Source organism: Polyodon spathula, chromosome 28 (genome assembly GCF_017654505.1).
Source record: "Polyodon spathula isolate WHYD16114869_AA chromosome 28, ASM1765450v1, whole genome shotgun sequence".
NCBI lineage: Eukaryota > Metazoa > Chordata > Actinopteri > Acipenseriformes > Polyodontidae > Polyodon > Polyodon spathula.
Window position 1 is genome coordinate 5,074,670 of NC_054561.1, and position 15,474 is coordinate 5,090,143.

The 15,474-nt window shown below is 37.5% G+C and overlaps 1 protein-coding gene across 5 annotated transcripts in view; it reads left to right on the plus strand.

The window, feature by feature from the left end:
- The window catches only part of gpatch8 (G patch domain containing 8), an 87,176-nt gene that overhangs the window by 9,667 nt on the left and 62,035 nt on the right, over positions 1-15,474 (plus strand). For 2 of the 5 annotated variants that reach the window (XM_041231323.1, XM_041231320.1), the window contains exon 1: positions 12,573-12,650. Coding sequence is in view for 1 of the 5 variants with exons in the window: in XM_041231319.1 (XP_041087253.1) it covers positions 12,576-12,650 (75 nt within the window). In the remaining 4 variants the exon portion in view is untranslated. Of the gene's footprint in view, positions 1-12,572; positions 12,651-15,474 lie in introns of those variants that run through there. The other 3 variants (XM_041231321.1, XM_041231322.1, XM_041231319.1) reach the window with 2 other exon arrangements.

Sequence of the window (15,474 nt, forward strand, 5' to 3'; positions counted from 1 at the left end):
TGTGAGTATTGCTGTTCTGTTTATCTAGCGCACTGGTGGCCAATACACCAAACGCTAGCTCCGTCAACGGGCTCTGTGATCCACCAACAATTATAGCAGGATTTAATATAATAGTGTCCAATACGTAAGATATCAAAAATAAAACAAGCACAACAACAAAAATGTAACAAACGCACAGTCAAAATCAAAATTTAATATTAAGCATAGGTATTTATAAAACTTTACCAGTCTTGAAACCTGGTGTAGGCAGGCCTCTACGCCAAGTTAAAAAATGTGGGCGCATACTGAAATATTTAGGGGTGCTCAAAAAAATAGTAATTTGCTCAAATCTTCCTCAGAATGTGTGCTACTTGCCTGAAACTTTATGGTAGGTCTAGATGGTCTGGCTGACGTTTTTGGATCTATGCCTGTCCATACATTGCGTGTCGTTTTAAGCACTGTGTTTTTATATATTTTCACGTTTGAATTCCTGGCTCCCTGTTAAAAATGCAGTCTCGTCTGCCATCAGTTCCCCTGCATCCTGACAAAATGTGCAAAACATTAATTTATTTTAACATTGTCAAACTTGAGCCAGGGGAAATATTTTAGCCACTGTTGGTAGAAGTTGTGTGTTCTTTTGCTACTTTACTTTAACGCGTTGTAACTAACATAGCCCTTCTAGAAGTTCCCTGTGCTTTCATCTTCTGACATACCATTGCTCATTTCTTGTAAAGCCTGTCCAATCACATGAAAATAATGTGTTATTTTGCTCATCTTGGTTTGACAAGAATCAGTGAAATTGGCGGGTATGGGATTTGTAGTTTTTAATGTGTGATTAAAGGTGGGCAGTGGACACCAATAAACTACATTCCCAGAGTACATTACGATTGAGCTTTGAGAGTTTAGATCACACTGAATTTTTAAAAATGTTTTAAAATATATTTTCAGATTAAAAAAAAAAAAAAAAAAAATCAAGTTTTTGTCCAGTCAACCTTTAGAAATTTCTGTTTGCACACGTGCAGTTATATGGGTGCCTATTTCTGTTTTTCAGATTGGTTGGTTAAACACACACACACCATCTACTGCCACCACCGAGAGTCCTGCTTGTGAAGTCAAGTTCATTCAAATAGCCAGAACAGCATTTTCTCCAGTGCAAAGTTTGCACCACTTGAAATAGAAACAAAAAAGAAAGTTTTTCAGCTTGTGTTTGCACTGGTGCAATAGCATAGAATGTAAGAACATTCACTTGTTTTAACCCAGGTTCATGCAACAAGATAACATGTTTGGTGATCTCTGTCTATAGCTGAAACCAGTCTAAACCCCTTATTTCATGCTGTTTAGAAAGGCAAGCCACTGCTGCATTATTTATTCATGTCCCAGATGGACTCAGTGACCCAGATGAATTTTCTCTAATTCAGATTAGAACCTGATCTTCTGTCTCTGGGTTCAAGTTGCAGTGGTGGTAGGAAGACTGACACCATCTTGAATGCGAATTGATAGACTGAAATAGTAGTCTTATCTGTTCGTAAGGAGGATATGATGAGGCTGTATAAATCGCTCTTGAGACCGCATTTAGAGTACAGTGTTCTCTCTAAGCTTTTTAGATGCTGAGAAGCTTGCCATTTTGCCTGAGAAAGCTAAATTATCAGTGAGAAACCTTCGTTCACGCATTAACCCTTTTATTGTGTTTTTTGTTGCATTATACGATTTTGAAACAGTAGTCCAAGTATGTCAACAATTTTACAATTTACTTTAAATTTAAACAAGACATTTAATGTGGCTCTGCCTCTGATTTTGAATCGTCCTCTGGTCCTGTGCAGCCCTGTCAGTTGTTGTCATAGATAGACTGCATGCTTAACTGGTGGCCTGAATAAAAGTGCTTTGTACTACTGCTTAAAACACTGGTATCTGCATTGCCTTCAATTGTAACCCTCTTTAGGGCTACTAATTGTTCCATTCTTGGGAATACCAAATTCCGTTTTTCAAAAATGGCCAATTCCATTTGTTCCCACTTTATATCAGTGTATTAATAATTAAATGTGGCATTTGAACATAAATATAACGTTGGTAGTTAAAATAAGTAAACTTAATAAATATTATCACAAATTGTTATTGTTTCTTTTTCAATCAGACTCTTGTTGCTGTAATAGTAAGTAAAGCACCTGAAGTCACTTGAAACCTGTCATAATGTTTATAGACATCACATATTTTAATGTTATTGACTCATACATGATCATGCGAATTACAGCAGAACGTGTACTATCACACTATCCTTGTATACATAATCTGATTTCTTTTAGGTCTGTCACTGAAATATTGCTTTTTTTCTTCGTTAGTTCAGTCACCATGTTGAGTTTCAGTAGAGACATGGGGTGAAGTCACATAATGAATAAACGCGCAAAAAAATAAATTGGACTCTTAAATGTGTATTTAATGTGCTGATTACATTTTTGCCAGTTTCAAAACGCTTGAGATGAGTTCTGAAACGGTTGTTTTTTAAAAGGGAAATAAACAGTCAAACTGTGAGTGGTGTGATTTTTATTTATGTTTACCAGAGTATTTATACTTCTAAATAATGCAGGAAGATTGTGGGTGTGCTTCAGTGATTTTAGTATCCAATTATAGGACAACTTAGTTGCTTCACTGATTTTAGTATTCAGTTATACGACGGGTTTTAAACTAAAGTTCATGAGCAGCACGCTAAGGCAGAATCGCCAGACGTCTGCTTCGCCCACCCTGTACCAGTAGATTCGCTGGTGCCCGAGTGAGCTCTGCACTAATGTGACGTGCGTTTTTACAGGAAAATCAGAAAATCAGCTGCAAGACAGACACAAATGTGCTTATGTTAGTGCTTTGTAAGAATGATCTCAAAATAATAGGTTTCTCTCGAAAGGCTGGAGTCTTGATTGAGGTTGTTATTTATGATAATAGCTTGGAAAGGTTATTGCCAGTTACTGCTAAAAATGCGTGCATTTTAGCCTTAGAGGGAACGCTGGTGTCCAGGAACATTGTGGCCCTGGAGAGGACTAATCCCAGGGCTTAAAGGACTGAGCTGAAAATAGGCTGAAATAGTTCAATCTGTTTAGCTTGGAACAAAGAAGAATTAGGGAGAACACGATTTAAGTATTTTAAATCTTAAAAAGGAGTCACTATAGCTAACACTACTCAATACTTTAAGCGCAGCACAGAAACCAGGACCAGAGGACTCAGTGGTAAACTCAGTTGAGATAGATTTAGGACCAGGGTTGGGATCAATTTCTGTTTTTAAATTCCAATTCCATTTCCTTTTAAAACTTCTCATTCCCATCACAACAATTATGTCTCTAAAATATAAATTCCAGTTCCTTTGAAGGAATTGGAATTTGGAATTGATTTTAAAAAGGAATTGGAATTGGAAATGAAAAACAGGAATTGACACAACTCTGCTTCAGGCAGAGGCAAGTAGACACAGACAGTCGGGAGGGTATGGAATGGGTTAACTAGTCATGTTGTTGAGGCAGGATCACTTGAACCTTAAGTCCCAACTTGACAAAGTTCTGAGATCAGTCGGTTATAGCTGGAGACTAATATCCTCTGTCGGGGGTAATCAGTTATTTTTGTGACAGTCCAAAAGTCTTGGTCACAGCACGGTTAAGGTCCGGAGCACAAGTTCCCTCCCATCCCCATACTGACAGACACAGAGCTACACAGTTTTACACATTGTTGGTTTGAGAGTTCTTCACTAGGTTTAAAAGTGTCGGGCGGAGTGTTTTGTGTACTCAATTAATCAAGTGCTATTTTGAGGCTTAACTGATAGCTCTATATTGTATGTTTTACCAGTAATGTTTTTTTTAATCGGCTTGGAAAAGGTACTTAACAAAAATGGGCTCTGTAGCACTGGTCTTGTCATTGTTTTCTTGGTCTTTGTGAAGTGCGATTTTCTGAACTCCGTGAGATATAAAAATTGTATCTTAATTGTGTATTTTCAAAAAAATTACTGATGACCGTTGTTTGCCAATACTTTGAACTGAACTTTGAATACTGTTGACGATGTACGTTTTACTTCGTTCGTTTGAGTCTATTGCTCCATCATTGCAGCAACTAGACTGAAATGGGCAGTATCGTTAGAAAGCTTAGAAGCCTCATATATATATATATATATATATATATATATATATATATATATATATATATATATATATATATATATAGTAACCAAACATGATTTTTATTTTTTTTGGAAAAGCATTTTTTTTTTTTTTTTAACATATTTGTCTACCACATATAGTATGCTTGATCCTTTTGCAACTTACATAATATGAAAGGAAATGTGGCCTTGTTGTGATTAAAAAGAAAAGCACCTTTTTCTTCTGCTGCATGCAATACTTCATGTCAGGCAATGACAAAAGCAATGGAGAGTGCTCCGTCTCAAGGTGATGAACAGCTGTTTGGTCTCCTGAAAGCAGCTTCTTTTAAAGCACCCCCAGTGCAAATGATGAGGCAGTAAAATATATATCATTTTTTTTACATGCAAAAGAGCCTTTTTTTGTGGGCGGGTGGTGGTGCTGAAGCATAGGGTGGAAATCTCCCCAGCGTGCAAAAATGAAATTCAAGTCCTGGAGTCAACATAACAGATGTGATTTTAATTTTGTTTAATTATTTTAAATGGTGTATGTAACATTTAATCATAATGTGGTTTCATTCTTTTCCTTTTCATTAAGAATAAAAAAAAAATGTGACTAAGGTTGTCTCAACTGCCTCTCGTTTAATTGGGACAGCAGCTTATTCGGGATATTTCCGTCTCCCGAGGTGTACCTTTGAAGCGTCGCAGACTACCACGAATCTTGCTCGTGGAGACCTACTGTTTAATTAATGACACACAGTTGGCTAAACAATTCCTGAATATCTGATAAACGCCTTGGTTTGTTTACTGTACATCCAGCTCCAACCTCTTGAGAGGGGCGGGGGGGATCAAGAGATTGTTTGATCACTCCGTATTCAGATGCTGCTAAATCAGTAGTCCTGACATGATATCTGACTACAGCAATAAAGATGGAGACTATAAAAAGCCATTGCAGTCTTATTATTTCTGCTCTCGATCTCGTGATTTTGTCAGATAAAAATCTAAAATCTTTATTCTCACACAATCTCCAAATTCACATTAATATTTATGCGTGTTTGATCTTGTATTTCGAGCTGTAGCCTGGAGGGTATTTTTTATTCTCGTCTCATGTGAAGAAATTAGTTAACTGCAAAATTGCTGGCTGTGTGACTTGCAACACAAGAGCATGTGAAAATGAGTCATCTTTTTTGTGTACGAGTTTGTAGGAAGGTCTGAAAAAGCTTCCTGTACTTTCCTGTAATTTAACGACCTCTATATATCAAGAAAGAGAAATGATCATGAGTTCTGCTACGTGTAAATAAGGGGTTTGGAATGGTGCAGTGTGGGGAAAAAAGTGACAGAGGAGTGCTCATTAATTGTATTGTATCCTCCTGCTAAAGCTCATCAAATTTGCAAATGAGGTATACTGTACTGTCTTGGCATCAGGCAGAAAATGTGGTCAAGACACACTTCATCCACCTGGAGCAAGGCTGAACTCAGCCCTGATACAATCCAGAATGGGGTTTAGCCTCCTTACCTTACCTGTGTGCTGTACTTTCCCATAACTGTCTGCTGTTGAAATTGTTAAAGCTGTGGTTATGGACTGTTGTAATCACTTCGGATGAGCAGGGTGCAAAAATTAATCTCTGTAGAACACAAGCTGGACGTGATCCTGGAACTGGCTGTAGAGACAAAGCTTGGCTGATTTGCAGAAGTTATCTTATGAATAGTGATCATCATACATTATGGTTTAATTGCCAAGCAAGAACATACATGTACCCAGTATGGTACAGTTTCTGTGTTGGTTATCGTTGGTTGGACTGCTTTTGAAACGCAACATTTTAAAGACCTGTTCCAAGCCCTGATGTAAGATTGAAATTATTTAGTTGTTTTTTGTTTTTCAGAAAGAGAAGTTTGGTTTTTTAGCTGTTGGACTTCTTGAGCAGAGTGATATAACTGCTGTCACTTACCAGTCCAAATTACTAAAATCTTGAGCTTTATTTTTCTTTCCAGACTGCGTCCTTAGTGTTTGGCTTCCTTTTACTTCATGCCTCTCCCACAGCTGTCATACAGCTTCCTGTGAGCGAGTCTCAATGTCCCTGGCCCACTTTAGCTTTTAAAACTCCTGCTGTGTGGTGTCGTGACTCTGACTAGCACCTAGTCTATACCATTACACACTTTGATTGTCACTCACCAATGTACAGTAGCTTCAACATGTTTTTAAAAGGGCATTTCCATACTTTACATGAACCATATAAGTGGAAGACCCAAATACTGTGCTGGAAATACTAGCTTTAAAGGGGTTTCTTCTAAAATGTTATCAATATACAAAACACCATCGGTGTAAACAGTGGGGAAAGGAGGTACTATTTTTCCTTTGTTTATGTTTTAGTTTTGCTTCCCTGCACTCAAACAGGGCCTTTTATGTGGTAGGAGGATTGCTGTTTAGTGCACAGTGATCGGACAACTTTCCATGGAGGAAAGGTCTAACTTCAGCAAAAACTACCTTAGATAACGTAAACAAACTAAGACAAAACTGCCTGGCTTCTCTGTGAGTCAGAGTTGTTGGTACAGTTTAGTGCTGCAGGAGGTGATGGTAATTCAAATCAAGGTCATCTCTGCTCTGGACATTACAAATCCATCGGCTTCTTTCATATAAATTACAAGAGAAAGGGTGAAATTTGGTCTACTGCCAGCCAGAATAGATGATGGAATTTGTCCAGCAGACACACAGCCTGTAATGTGGAAACCAGATTAGTTGCGCCTTCTCAGAAAAAAAAAGATGGACAAAGATTAGGGCTGAAGAAAACATTATGTGCTCTGCTGTTTTGGAACTTGCTGACAAAGGGTGCAGGCACAGAGTTGTGAGAACAACCTCACCAGCCTGATTGATTGTCCCGAGGCTTTTTTGTTTTTAAATAAAAAATGTTTTACTGTGTAATATGCTACCAGCATCTGACTGTGATGCAAAATAATATGCTCCCACTCACCCAACCTATAACCAGTACAGTCATTGGTTACAGCTGAGTTGAAGGCACTGTACCACTGGTGCAGCAGTTTTTGAGGTTTGAGAAGTGTTGGTGTGTTTCTTGTCCCCTGCTCCTGCATTGCTTGTGGAGTGGCAGCAGCTGTGCCACAGTGCCTGGAGCAAACAAGTCTCTGGTAATAGCCATCTGTCTTTGTTTTGAGGTCAGAGTGTGGGAAATTTCTTTTCTTTATTTCATCTCTGCCCTTTATAAGTAATCTCGGGTAGGGGTTCGTTAAGTACCTACTGTATTGTCTATGAAGAGTATTTTGTATTAAGAACCCACCTAAGTTCTTGTTTGTATGTTTACAGCTCCTTTTTGATTTGTCTCTCATTGTGCTCAGCAGACACTTTGGATTTCTGATGATAAAAGCCAAAATATCTGAGATTCATATGCAGAAACTGTGTTACAGTTGTCATTGTAATATGATTGTGGTTTTGTACAAGAAAAAAATAACCCTTAATTTAAATATTTTGTTTACAAAGCAGCCTCTGCTACTATCAGTCCTCGTTTCTCAGAGACTATTTGAGATACTCGGGTTAAAGACTGCATGCTACATGTGTCAGTGACTTGACATTGCCAACTGACTGCCTGTGACGGGGTGCATGTTGCCAAGGAGACTCGGAGACCATAAAGCTGCAGTTTACGTGCTCGTACGCTCATGTTTCTTTTTTTAAATTTCACACACAAAATAGTAAAACGAGCCACCCCATACCATTCCTTCACCAACACAATTCTGAGCTAACACCAGTGATCACTCTATATACACTTGACGGCTCCAGCCCCATTCCCACATGTGATTGCAGGGAGGGTTTTAACTCCCTCCCTGCCACATATACATACCCAAGCACTGATAAGGTATGTCTCCATCAAACTTTTTTTATGCTCTAAATCTCGTGCGTAAGAAAAAAAAACTTTGACAACTATGATGGAAACAGGCGAAATTTGGTTAATTTATGCGAGCGAACAAAATAAATCAGTTTGATAGAGTGGATAAAACTGATGCGCACAAATGCAATGGAAATACTTTCTGAGCTAATTGTATTAGCTACCACATACTTTTTTCAGTCATATGGTGGAATTTACCTATGTTTGTAATATCAAAAAAGCTTGCTTGGGGAGCACCGGACAGAACAGTTACAGTACTTTTAACTTAAATAACACATCATATGCAGGGGACATAAATTGCCCAAACCTTGTGTTAGTCTGTTATTTGATCAATGCATCTTAATGAAAAAGGAGGCTATGTAAACCCAACCAAGTATTCCTGTGTCCACCTGTGATGCTGTGTTTCATTGAAATTCCCTTTTAAAATTTCTTGCTTGTTTTATTTTGATGTTACAGACCTGCATGGGTAAGTTTTCATTGTGTTGCACTTGCTTAAGGTTTTAAAGTTTGAGGTGATACCACTTAAAGCTACAGTACTGTTATATTTTCCTAGTAAATATTCATTATAACAAGGAGAGCAACCACTATAAGTTCATGATCAGTCTCACCCAGAGATCAGTGAAGGCTGAATGTTTGGTAGTTCCTACAGTCATCTAAAATCAGGAGTGCAAGGAGGGCCTTCAGCTGTTCCTCTCCCTGCCTCTGGAACTCTGTCTCAAGTTGTGGAATCTTTTTAACACCAAAATTAAAGACATGTATTTTAGTTAGCTTTTTGTTTAGCTAGATTGAGTCTTCTTTTGAGTTTTTATGGTTCGACATTAACCATAGCCCGTCGGCCCGGGCTGGTAGAGATTGCAGTTTTACCGGTAGTTATGAAGCACCACAGGGCCAGTGACATTTTTTTGAACCCTGTATATAGCATATAGTATAGAGCACATGGCTTCTGTTTCATGAGTGCATAAAAATGGGTCAGTGAACCAAAAAGCAGAATTTACAAACCCATTTTTTACATATGTGTGTGTGTGTGTGTGTGTGTATATATATATATATATATATATATATATATATATATATATAATATATATATATATATATATTTTTTTTTTTTTTTTTTACAACTAAGCAACCAACTGCACCAATAAGCCAAAAGTGTCGATAAAAAAAAGAAATTCTGAAAAAAAATAAGACGAAAATAAGAGTGGAGTGGCTTCATGATGATGTCAGTTACCCAGACTTCCAGATGAAACAGCAGCTTTTTTGTTGGGTATTAAACATTTAGTTGCCCTCATATCCAGTCTCGCAGTAATAGTTAGCAAGATAGCAGGTGTTTCTCTGCTGCTTTGATTGCAAGGAAAAAAGATGAACCGTTGGATACCCTTATGGAAGCTGGACAACAGGATCAAATTGTCTGACGTTTTGATTTGGGATACAATGTGTTCAGGTCAGAAATGCCATTCACAATCTTTACAGGAACTCGTTCATATCAGCAGTAATGTTGGTGCTGACGTGGGAGATGCTACAAGCGACAATGGCCTGAGAATGATTATTTTTTTTATTATGATTATTGCTTGAATTGTGTTTATTAGGATTAGTATAAATTGGGTAATCTTTTGGCGCTGCTGTTACCATGGTAACAGCTCGGCTCGGTTGCGGGTTTGCTTGTAAAAAAGAGTCATTTGTACACATACACTTTTTTCAATTCTTGAATACAGTATTTTCATTTTCTGACAAGTAAGCCAATGTGTGCATGTTAAATGGCTGTAATAATGCAGCACATATTGAAAGACTTTACCGTATACATTGCTAAACATACAGAAATGAAAAACAATCAGGACCGAGTCTGTTTGTGTTTACAATGCAGTTTGCAAGTGCGCTCGGCTTTATGTAGTGTGTGAACCGGATGTTTACAGTATCCTGAAAGGCATATTGAAAGATGGTAGCTATTGATGTATTGCTCCAGTTTTTACTAGAGCATGTTTGATTCTTACATATTGCTGTGAAGAAAGCACTGGGGGAGCACTTATTTAATTTAATGGATGCATTTCCTGAATGCCTACAGTAGAACACAGTTTACACAATGCTGCACAGTTCTCCTAATGTCGCCATTAAACAGTCATTTGAGAAGACTGTTTGTGAATATATTTCACTAGTTTGTGAATTTTGTTGAGTTTGTCAAGGCAAAGTAATGCAGTAGTTTAAAAATGCAACATAAGGTGAATGTATTGCAGATGATAACTCGTGACTTTATTTCTATAGTGTCATTTAGTCAAAACATGTTAAATGTACAAAAAGCCAGATTAAAAAATAGATCGGATTTTACCATTTAAACATATGGTATACACATCATCAGAATGGTTAAACAAATAAGCCATAAGATTGTTTAATTTATATTTGAATGGCGCTAACACACAACCTAATACATTACTCTGTTATTAACTTGCCAAGCAGGGTGATAGAGTTTTGTACTTTATTGTTGGTCCAGTTAAAATTATAACCGGGCCAGTAAAAGTAGATTTTTCTAGCGTATTGTCCCTTGGCAACTACAGGGGACATAAAAGGGTTAGGGACAGTAGCAACTAAAGGGGACATGAAAGGGTTAGCGACAGTTTTGGTCATTTAATATTCATGACAACAGTTTGGGGGGGGAAGGGGGGGTTTATGGGGGGTGACTTAAACAGTCCTGCATAGAGACATTGCTATGCTAGCATGCCAGGGAAGTGTCTGCTCTTTTATTCAGATTCCCAAATATGTGGTGATCTCTGCTGTACAATAGCATTAGGCAATGCACAGTTTTGTGCTGTTTTGAAAGCAGTTCACACAGCACTGAAGCCTTGATGTATGAAACGTCTTGTTTTTAACTTGGTATTCGATCATTGAGTCTTAAATACAGTACCATTGCAGTTTTGCGCATGCAGTCTTTGTGCTATGGAAACCTGTTTAGTTCACTTTGGAGGGCAGTAAGATCTGGTTCAGTTCTGTCCTGGATAGATTCCCAGCTGGGCCTTCTGTTTGTATTCAAACAAGTGTTGTTGGGGTTTTATAGGTGTAACTGTACACTCCAGGCTGCTGTTTAAGCAACACTGTTTGATGGCAAACAAACAAGCACATACAATGCTGGTGAATGACAGCTGTAATTTTGGATGATAATAATAAAAAAGGTCTTCAGTAGACGGTCACTTTGTACCATTTAGTTTTAGAGTTTGGCAGCATTGGTGTAATGATTCATGAACAGGACATGGGGTATACAGTACCTATGTGAACCAGTCAGGGGCCAGTTGGGTACAATGCATGGAAAACATTCGCTCAGTAAACGTGTTCTGCAAATGCCATTGTTTATTGTTTATATTTGATGGTTGCAGGAATAGCTAAGTTTGTAAAAGCTCTGTCCAGAACGCCTCTTCAGTTGCCAGATCATTTAGATTAATAGACAGAAAAGCCTTCTGATAATCATGATTTTACCAACTGAAAATAATACAGGACTGCAGTCCGCATGACAGTTAGTGCTAGCGGAAATTCTTCAGAACACTATGGCAGACCTGGTGAAGCTCTGTGGACACTCTGGGGCAGAGATGGCTAATTTGCAGTCATGGCCTTTCAAGATTTTGATCACTTTATTAATAAAAATGTTTTCTGAAAACCTACTGTATTATGAAGATAGCCTGTTGATTTTTATATCGTCATGTACAGAATTAAAAAAAAAAAAAAAAAAAAAAAAAACCTGAACTAATACACAACAAGAATGTGAAATGCTTTTATGTAACATCAATCATATCAGCTACTACCCTGCAGATAGTCCGTTAGTGTTGTGTAAAACATCAGGCATCTTTTTCTGGGGTATTTTGTTCCTTAATTTTAGGAGGGCATCTTTACACTGGTGGGCTGAATGTTTCCATAAAGGCTGACTTCTATCAAGTACCAAAACTGTTCAGTCAGATTTGTATCCAGCGATAGATTTGGCCACACGGAGATTCCTCGACCTCTCTTTCCACATGGAAACCGGAACATTCCTTATAAAAGTTTCCCATAGTAAAAAAAGTAGTGGAGGCGTGTTTTAATCATTGGTAAGTTTTGTAAAGTACATCAAGGTATGGTAAAGCATATTTAAAAAAAGAAAGATCATGGGAAATGTATGGGATAACTATATGCAGTGCTTTTGGTCTTGTTCCCCATGGTAAACTTTTATAAGGGGTGCTCTGTGATGGTGAACAGTCATCCATAAAAAGTGTTCTCCAGTGGCAGGGGCTGGTACTGAAACACAACAAGGATCCCTATAGTCAACACCTGGAGGGCTTGGACTGCTGACCACACGCCATGTAGGTTAATATAGGAGATTGTAATACAGCTCTTTTTTTTTTTTATTTATTAATTTTTTTTTAGATAGAACATCTGTGAATAAAAAGGTTAAAGTAAAATGTAAAGGTTGACCTGTAACGAGACTATGGTAAAACAAATAGTGCTGAAATGCAGCTGTCGAGAGTTTGTGTATGTAAGAAAGAAAGAGGGCGACGTTCTCATTGTGTTAACATCTCCCCCACTTTAAACCACACAGGAGGAGGCGATGTCTTCACTTTGCACTCATGTCTTTCCCCTTTAAATCGCAGGGAAATCACTTCGATCAGTATGAGGAGGGGCAGCTGGAACTCGAGCAGGCCTCGCTGGATAAACCCATAGAATCGGTAAGGCACTGAATTTCACACACACCCACACACTGGGAGCAGGCTGGCTGCGACTGTGTGGGAATGCATGTGAGCACAGTGGGGAATAGGAGACACATGCTGTGCAGTTATACAATTCACTTCGTTCTAAACATTTGATATAATTTTTGTTTATTTATTAGGGTTGATTTAACAAAAAAAAAAGTTTTAAATCTGTTTATTAATAATGTTAGTTCTTTTTTTGTGTGTTTTAGTTTTTGTGTTTTTTTTTTTCTTTTCTTGAAATGAATTTAAGACTTTACACTGTCTGTGTGATTGTGAGGAGTGGATAATGTACTGAGACCTGTCACAATTCATTGGATGGATTACAGATGTACATCATTGCATGTCTACACATTCACAGCAGACCTGCCACAAACACCCTGTAATCCGGACAGGACACTTGAGGCAGGCTGATGCAGTCCTGGATATTCAATTCAATCAATTAGGGTTCAGTGGACCCAGTAAATAATGGAATATGAATAGATTTATATCTACAAACAAGCTTTTCAAAGTATTTCTGAACATAGATGTGTGGGGTTTTTTTTTTTTGGGGGGGGGGGGGGGGGGGATTACCTTTTTAATAGTTAAAAATATGTATACAAAACATATATACACTTTAGACCACAAAAGTCTCTTCATGTGACTGGAGAGGCAAAGAAAACTCATCTCATAGACAGGAAAGTAGCTATTGTATATTTTTATACACATTTGATTTGATCCCACTAAAAAGACATCACCCAAATAACAACACAGCTATTCATATGTTACCGAATGCCAAGAATGTCAGCGTAATCCTTTTTAAATTATGCAGCTGTGTTATGCTTTCATCAGAAAAACAATGACGGACAATGCATTTCTGTTTTCCGTGCTCTTCTATACAAACAGTGTAGCTTTGCTGAAATGGAGACTTCCTGATTTAGTTTGGTTTAACTTTGCATGCAACTGTTCACCAGCTTTGTCTTTTGCAGCATGAAAAACAGTTTAATCTGGCAAAATGATACAGTGCAGACTGAACAAACTGCTATACTTGTCTAAAGCAAACATATCTGGTTTCCTATTGCTCTGAGTATTGTTAAATGTCATTATTCAAGACAAAAGTGTAATTGTTGCATATGTGCTATATAACTAGTTAAGACTAGTTATAACTAGTTTAAAATCTTAAAGGACTTCACAAAGTTAACCCTAACCAATACTTTAAGTGCAGCACAGAAACCAGGACCAGAAGACACAGTGGGAAACTAAGTAGAGATAGACTTAGGGAAGCAGAAACATAATGAGATGCCTTTGCTGTTGCAGACACCCTTTAACCATTGTTAAATACACTTCCCTGGAGATCGGAGAGATTCATAAGTAAAACATGTCTGGTCAAACTTTATTATGTAAAGTCTGTATTAAAACTGCACTGGTCAGTTTCACAGACACTAATTAGCACTGATTTTGGAATAGCTGTCAGCAGGTGATCAAGGAATAATGCTGACGGGCGTCAGTGAAACCAGCCATCAATATAACAGTTGATTTGGAAGCATGTTCAAAACAGAACTGAGACTAATACACAGGTGAAACACTGAGCACAGTTAGTGTGATTGAAGCATACTACAGATACACATTGATTCCTGTTTTGAATTGAGAAATTCTTCGGGTGTTTTGTTACACAGAACCAGAAAGAACCAGTTGATTTACTGGATGAAGTGTAAAACATTGACATTTATAATACTGCAGCAAAGGTCTATTTTTTTTTTGTATGGTGACTCATAATTTTAAACAGCAGGAATGCAGCTCAGAAAAATATAGTCCCCCTTTTAAAATGTATCTGCACTACAATATACTAGTATTTGGGTATTCAGCCCCTGAATCGTGCTGAGAATTTTAAAGGATTTTCTTGTTTCGAAGTGTCTTAGGTTAGACACACCTTTGATAGAGACGCACTTTCTCTATGTAGGTTAAACAACCGCTTAACAACCCCCCCCCCCCCCCCCCCCCCCCCCCGTGGTAACATAGATCTTCAGAGTGAAGGGTACACATATATATCCTTGTTTAAGGCATTTTAGTAAATACTTGCAAAGCCAAGGAGGGGAAGAAGCATAGATTAAATTAGCATTACCATCGGCTGCAGCAGTATTTGTTAGGGGTGTAACGATGCACTAATATACAGGTCGTGATACATGTGATGGTCCTGAAGGATTGCTTGTATGATGCCTAATAAGTCGTTTCATGATTTACCATTTTGTTAAGACAAAAATGTAATGGTATAGTATAGAGAGTATGTATTATTTATACCAACTATAAAATACTTGCCTATGAGCTATGTTGTGCTTTTGGTTTTGTATCATGACACAAACAAACAAATACATACCTCTAGTACGATACGTCATGTAAAGAATGCTTAATGATTCGATACACGTTATTGGTACATGAATCCTTACACCCCTAGTACTGCTATACTTAAAGCCCAAACATTTTATCTCTTACCTCAGTTGCGCTGTGTATACTGCTTCATCTCCTAAAATACATGGCGTCTAATTTGAGTTTTTAAAAATCACAAATTAAAATGAGCAAGTAATGAAAATATATGTTTACAATTATGGGTGTAATTTTGATTATCAATACATTTTAGTTATTAATTTTATGTAACTGATCACAGATATTGCTAATAATAACCATATAGGCAAAGACTGATAGATGACTAAATCCTGTTAATCAAATGAATTCAGTCTTTGCGACATGTACTTCAAACATCATTGGTACCTGCAACTTTATTATTTTTATTGATAAAATATTTTGCACACTTTTTTCAGGAACACAT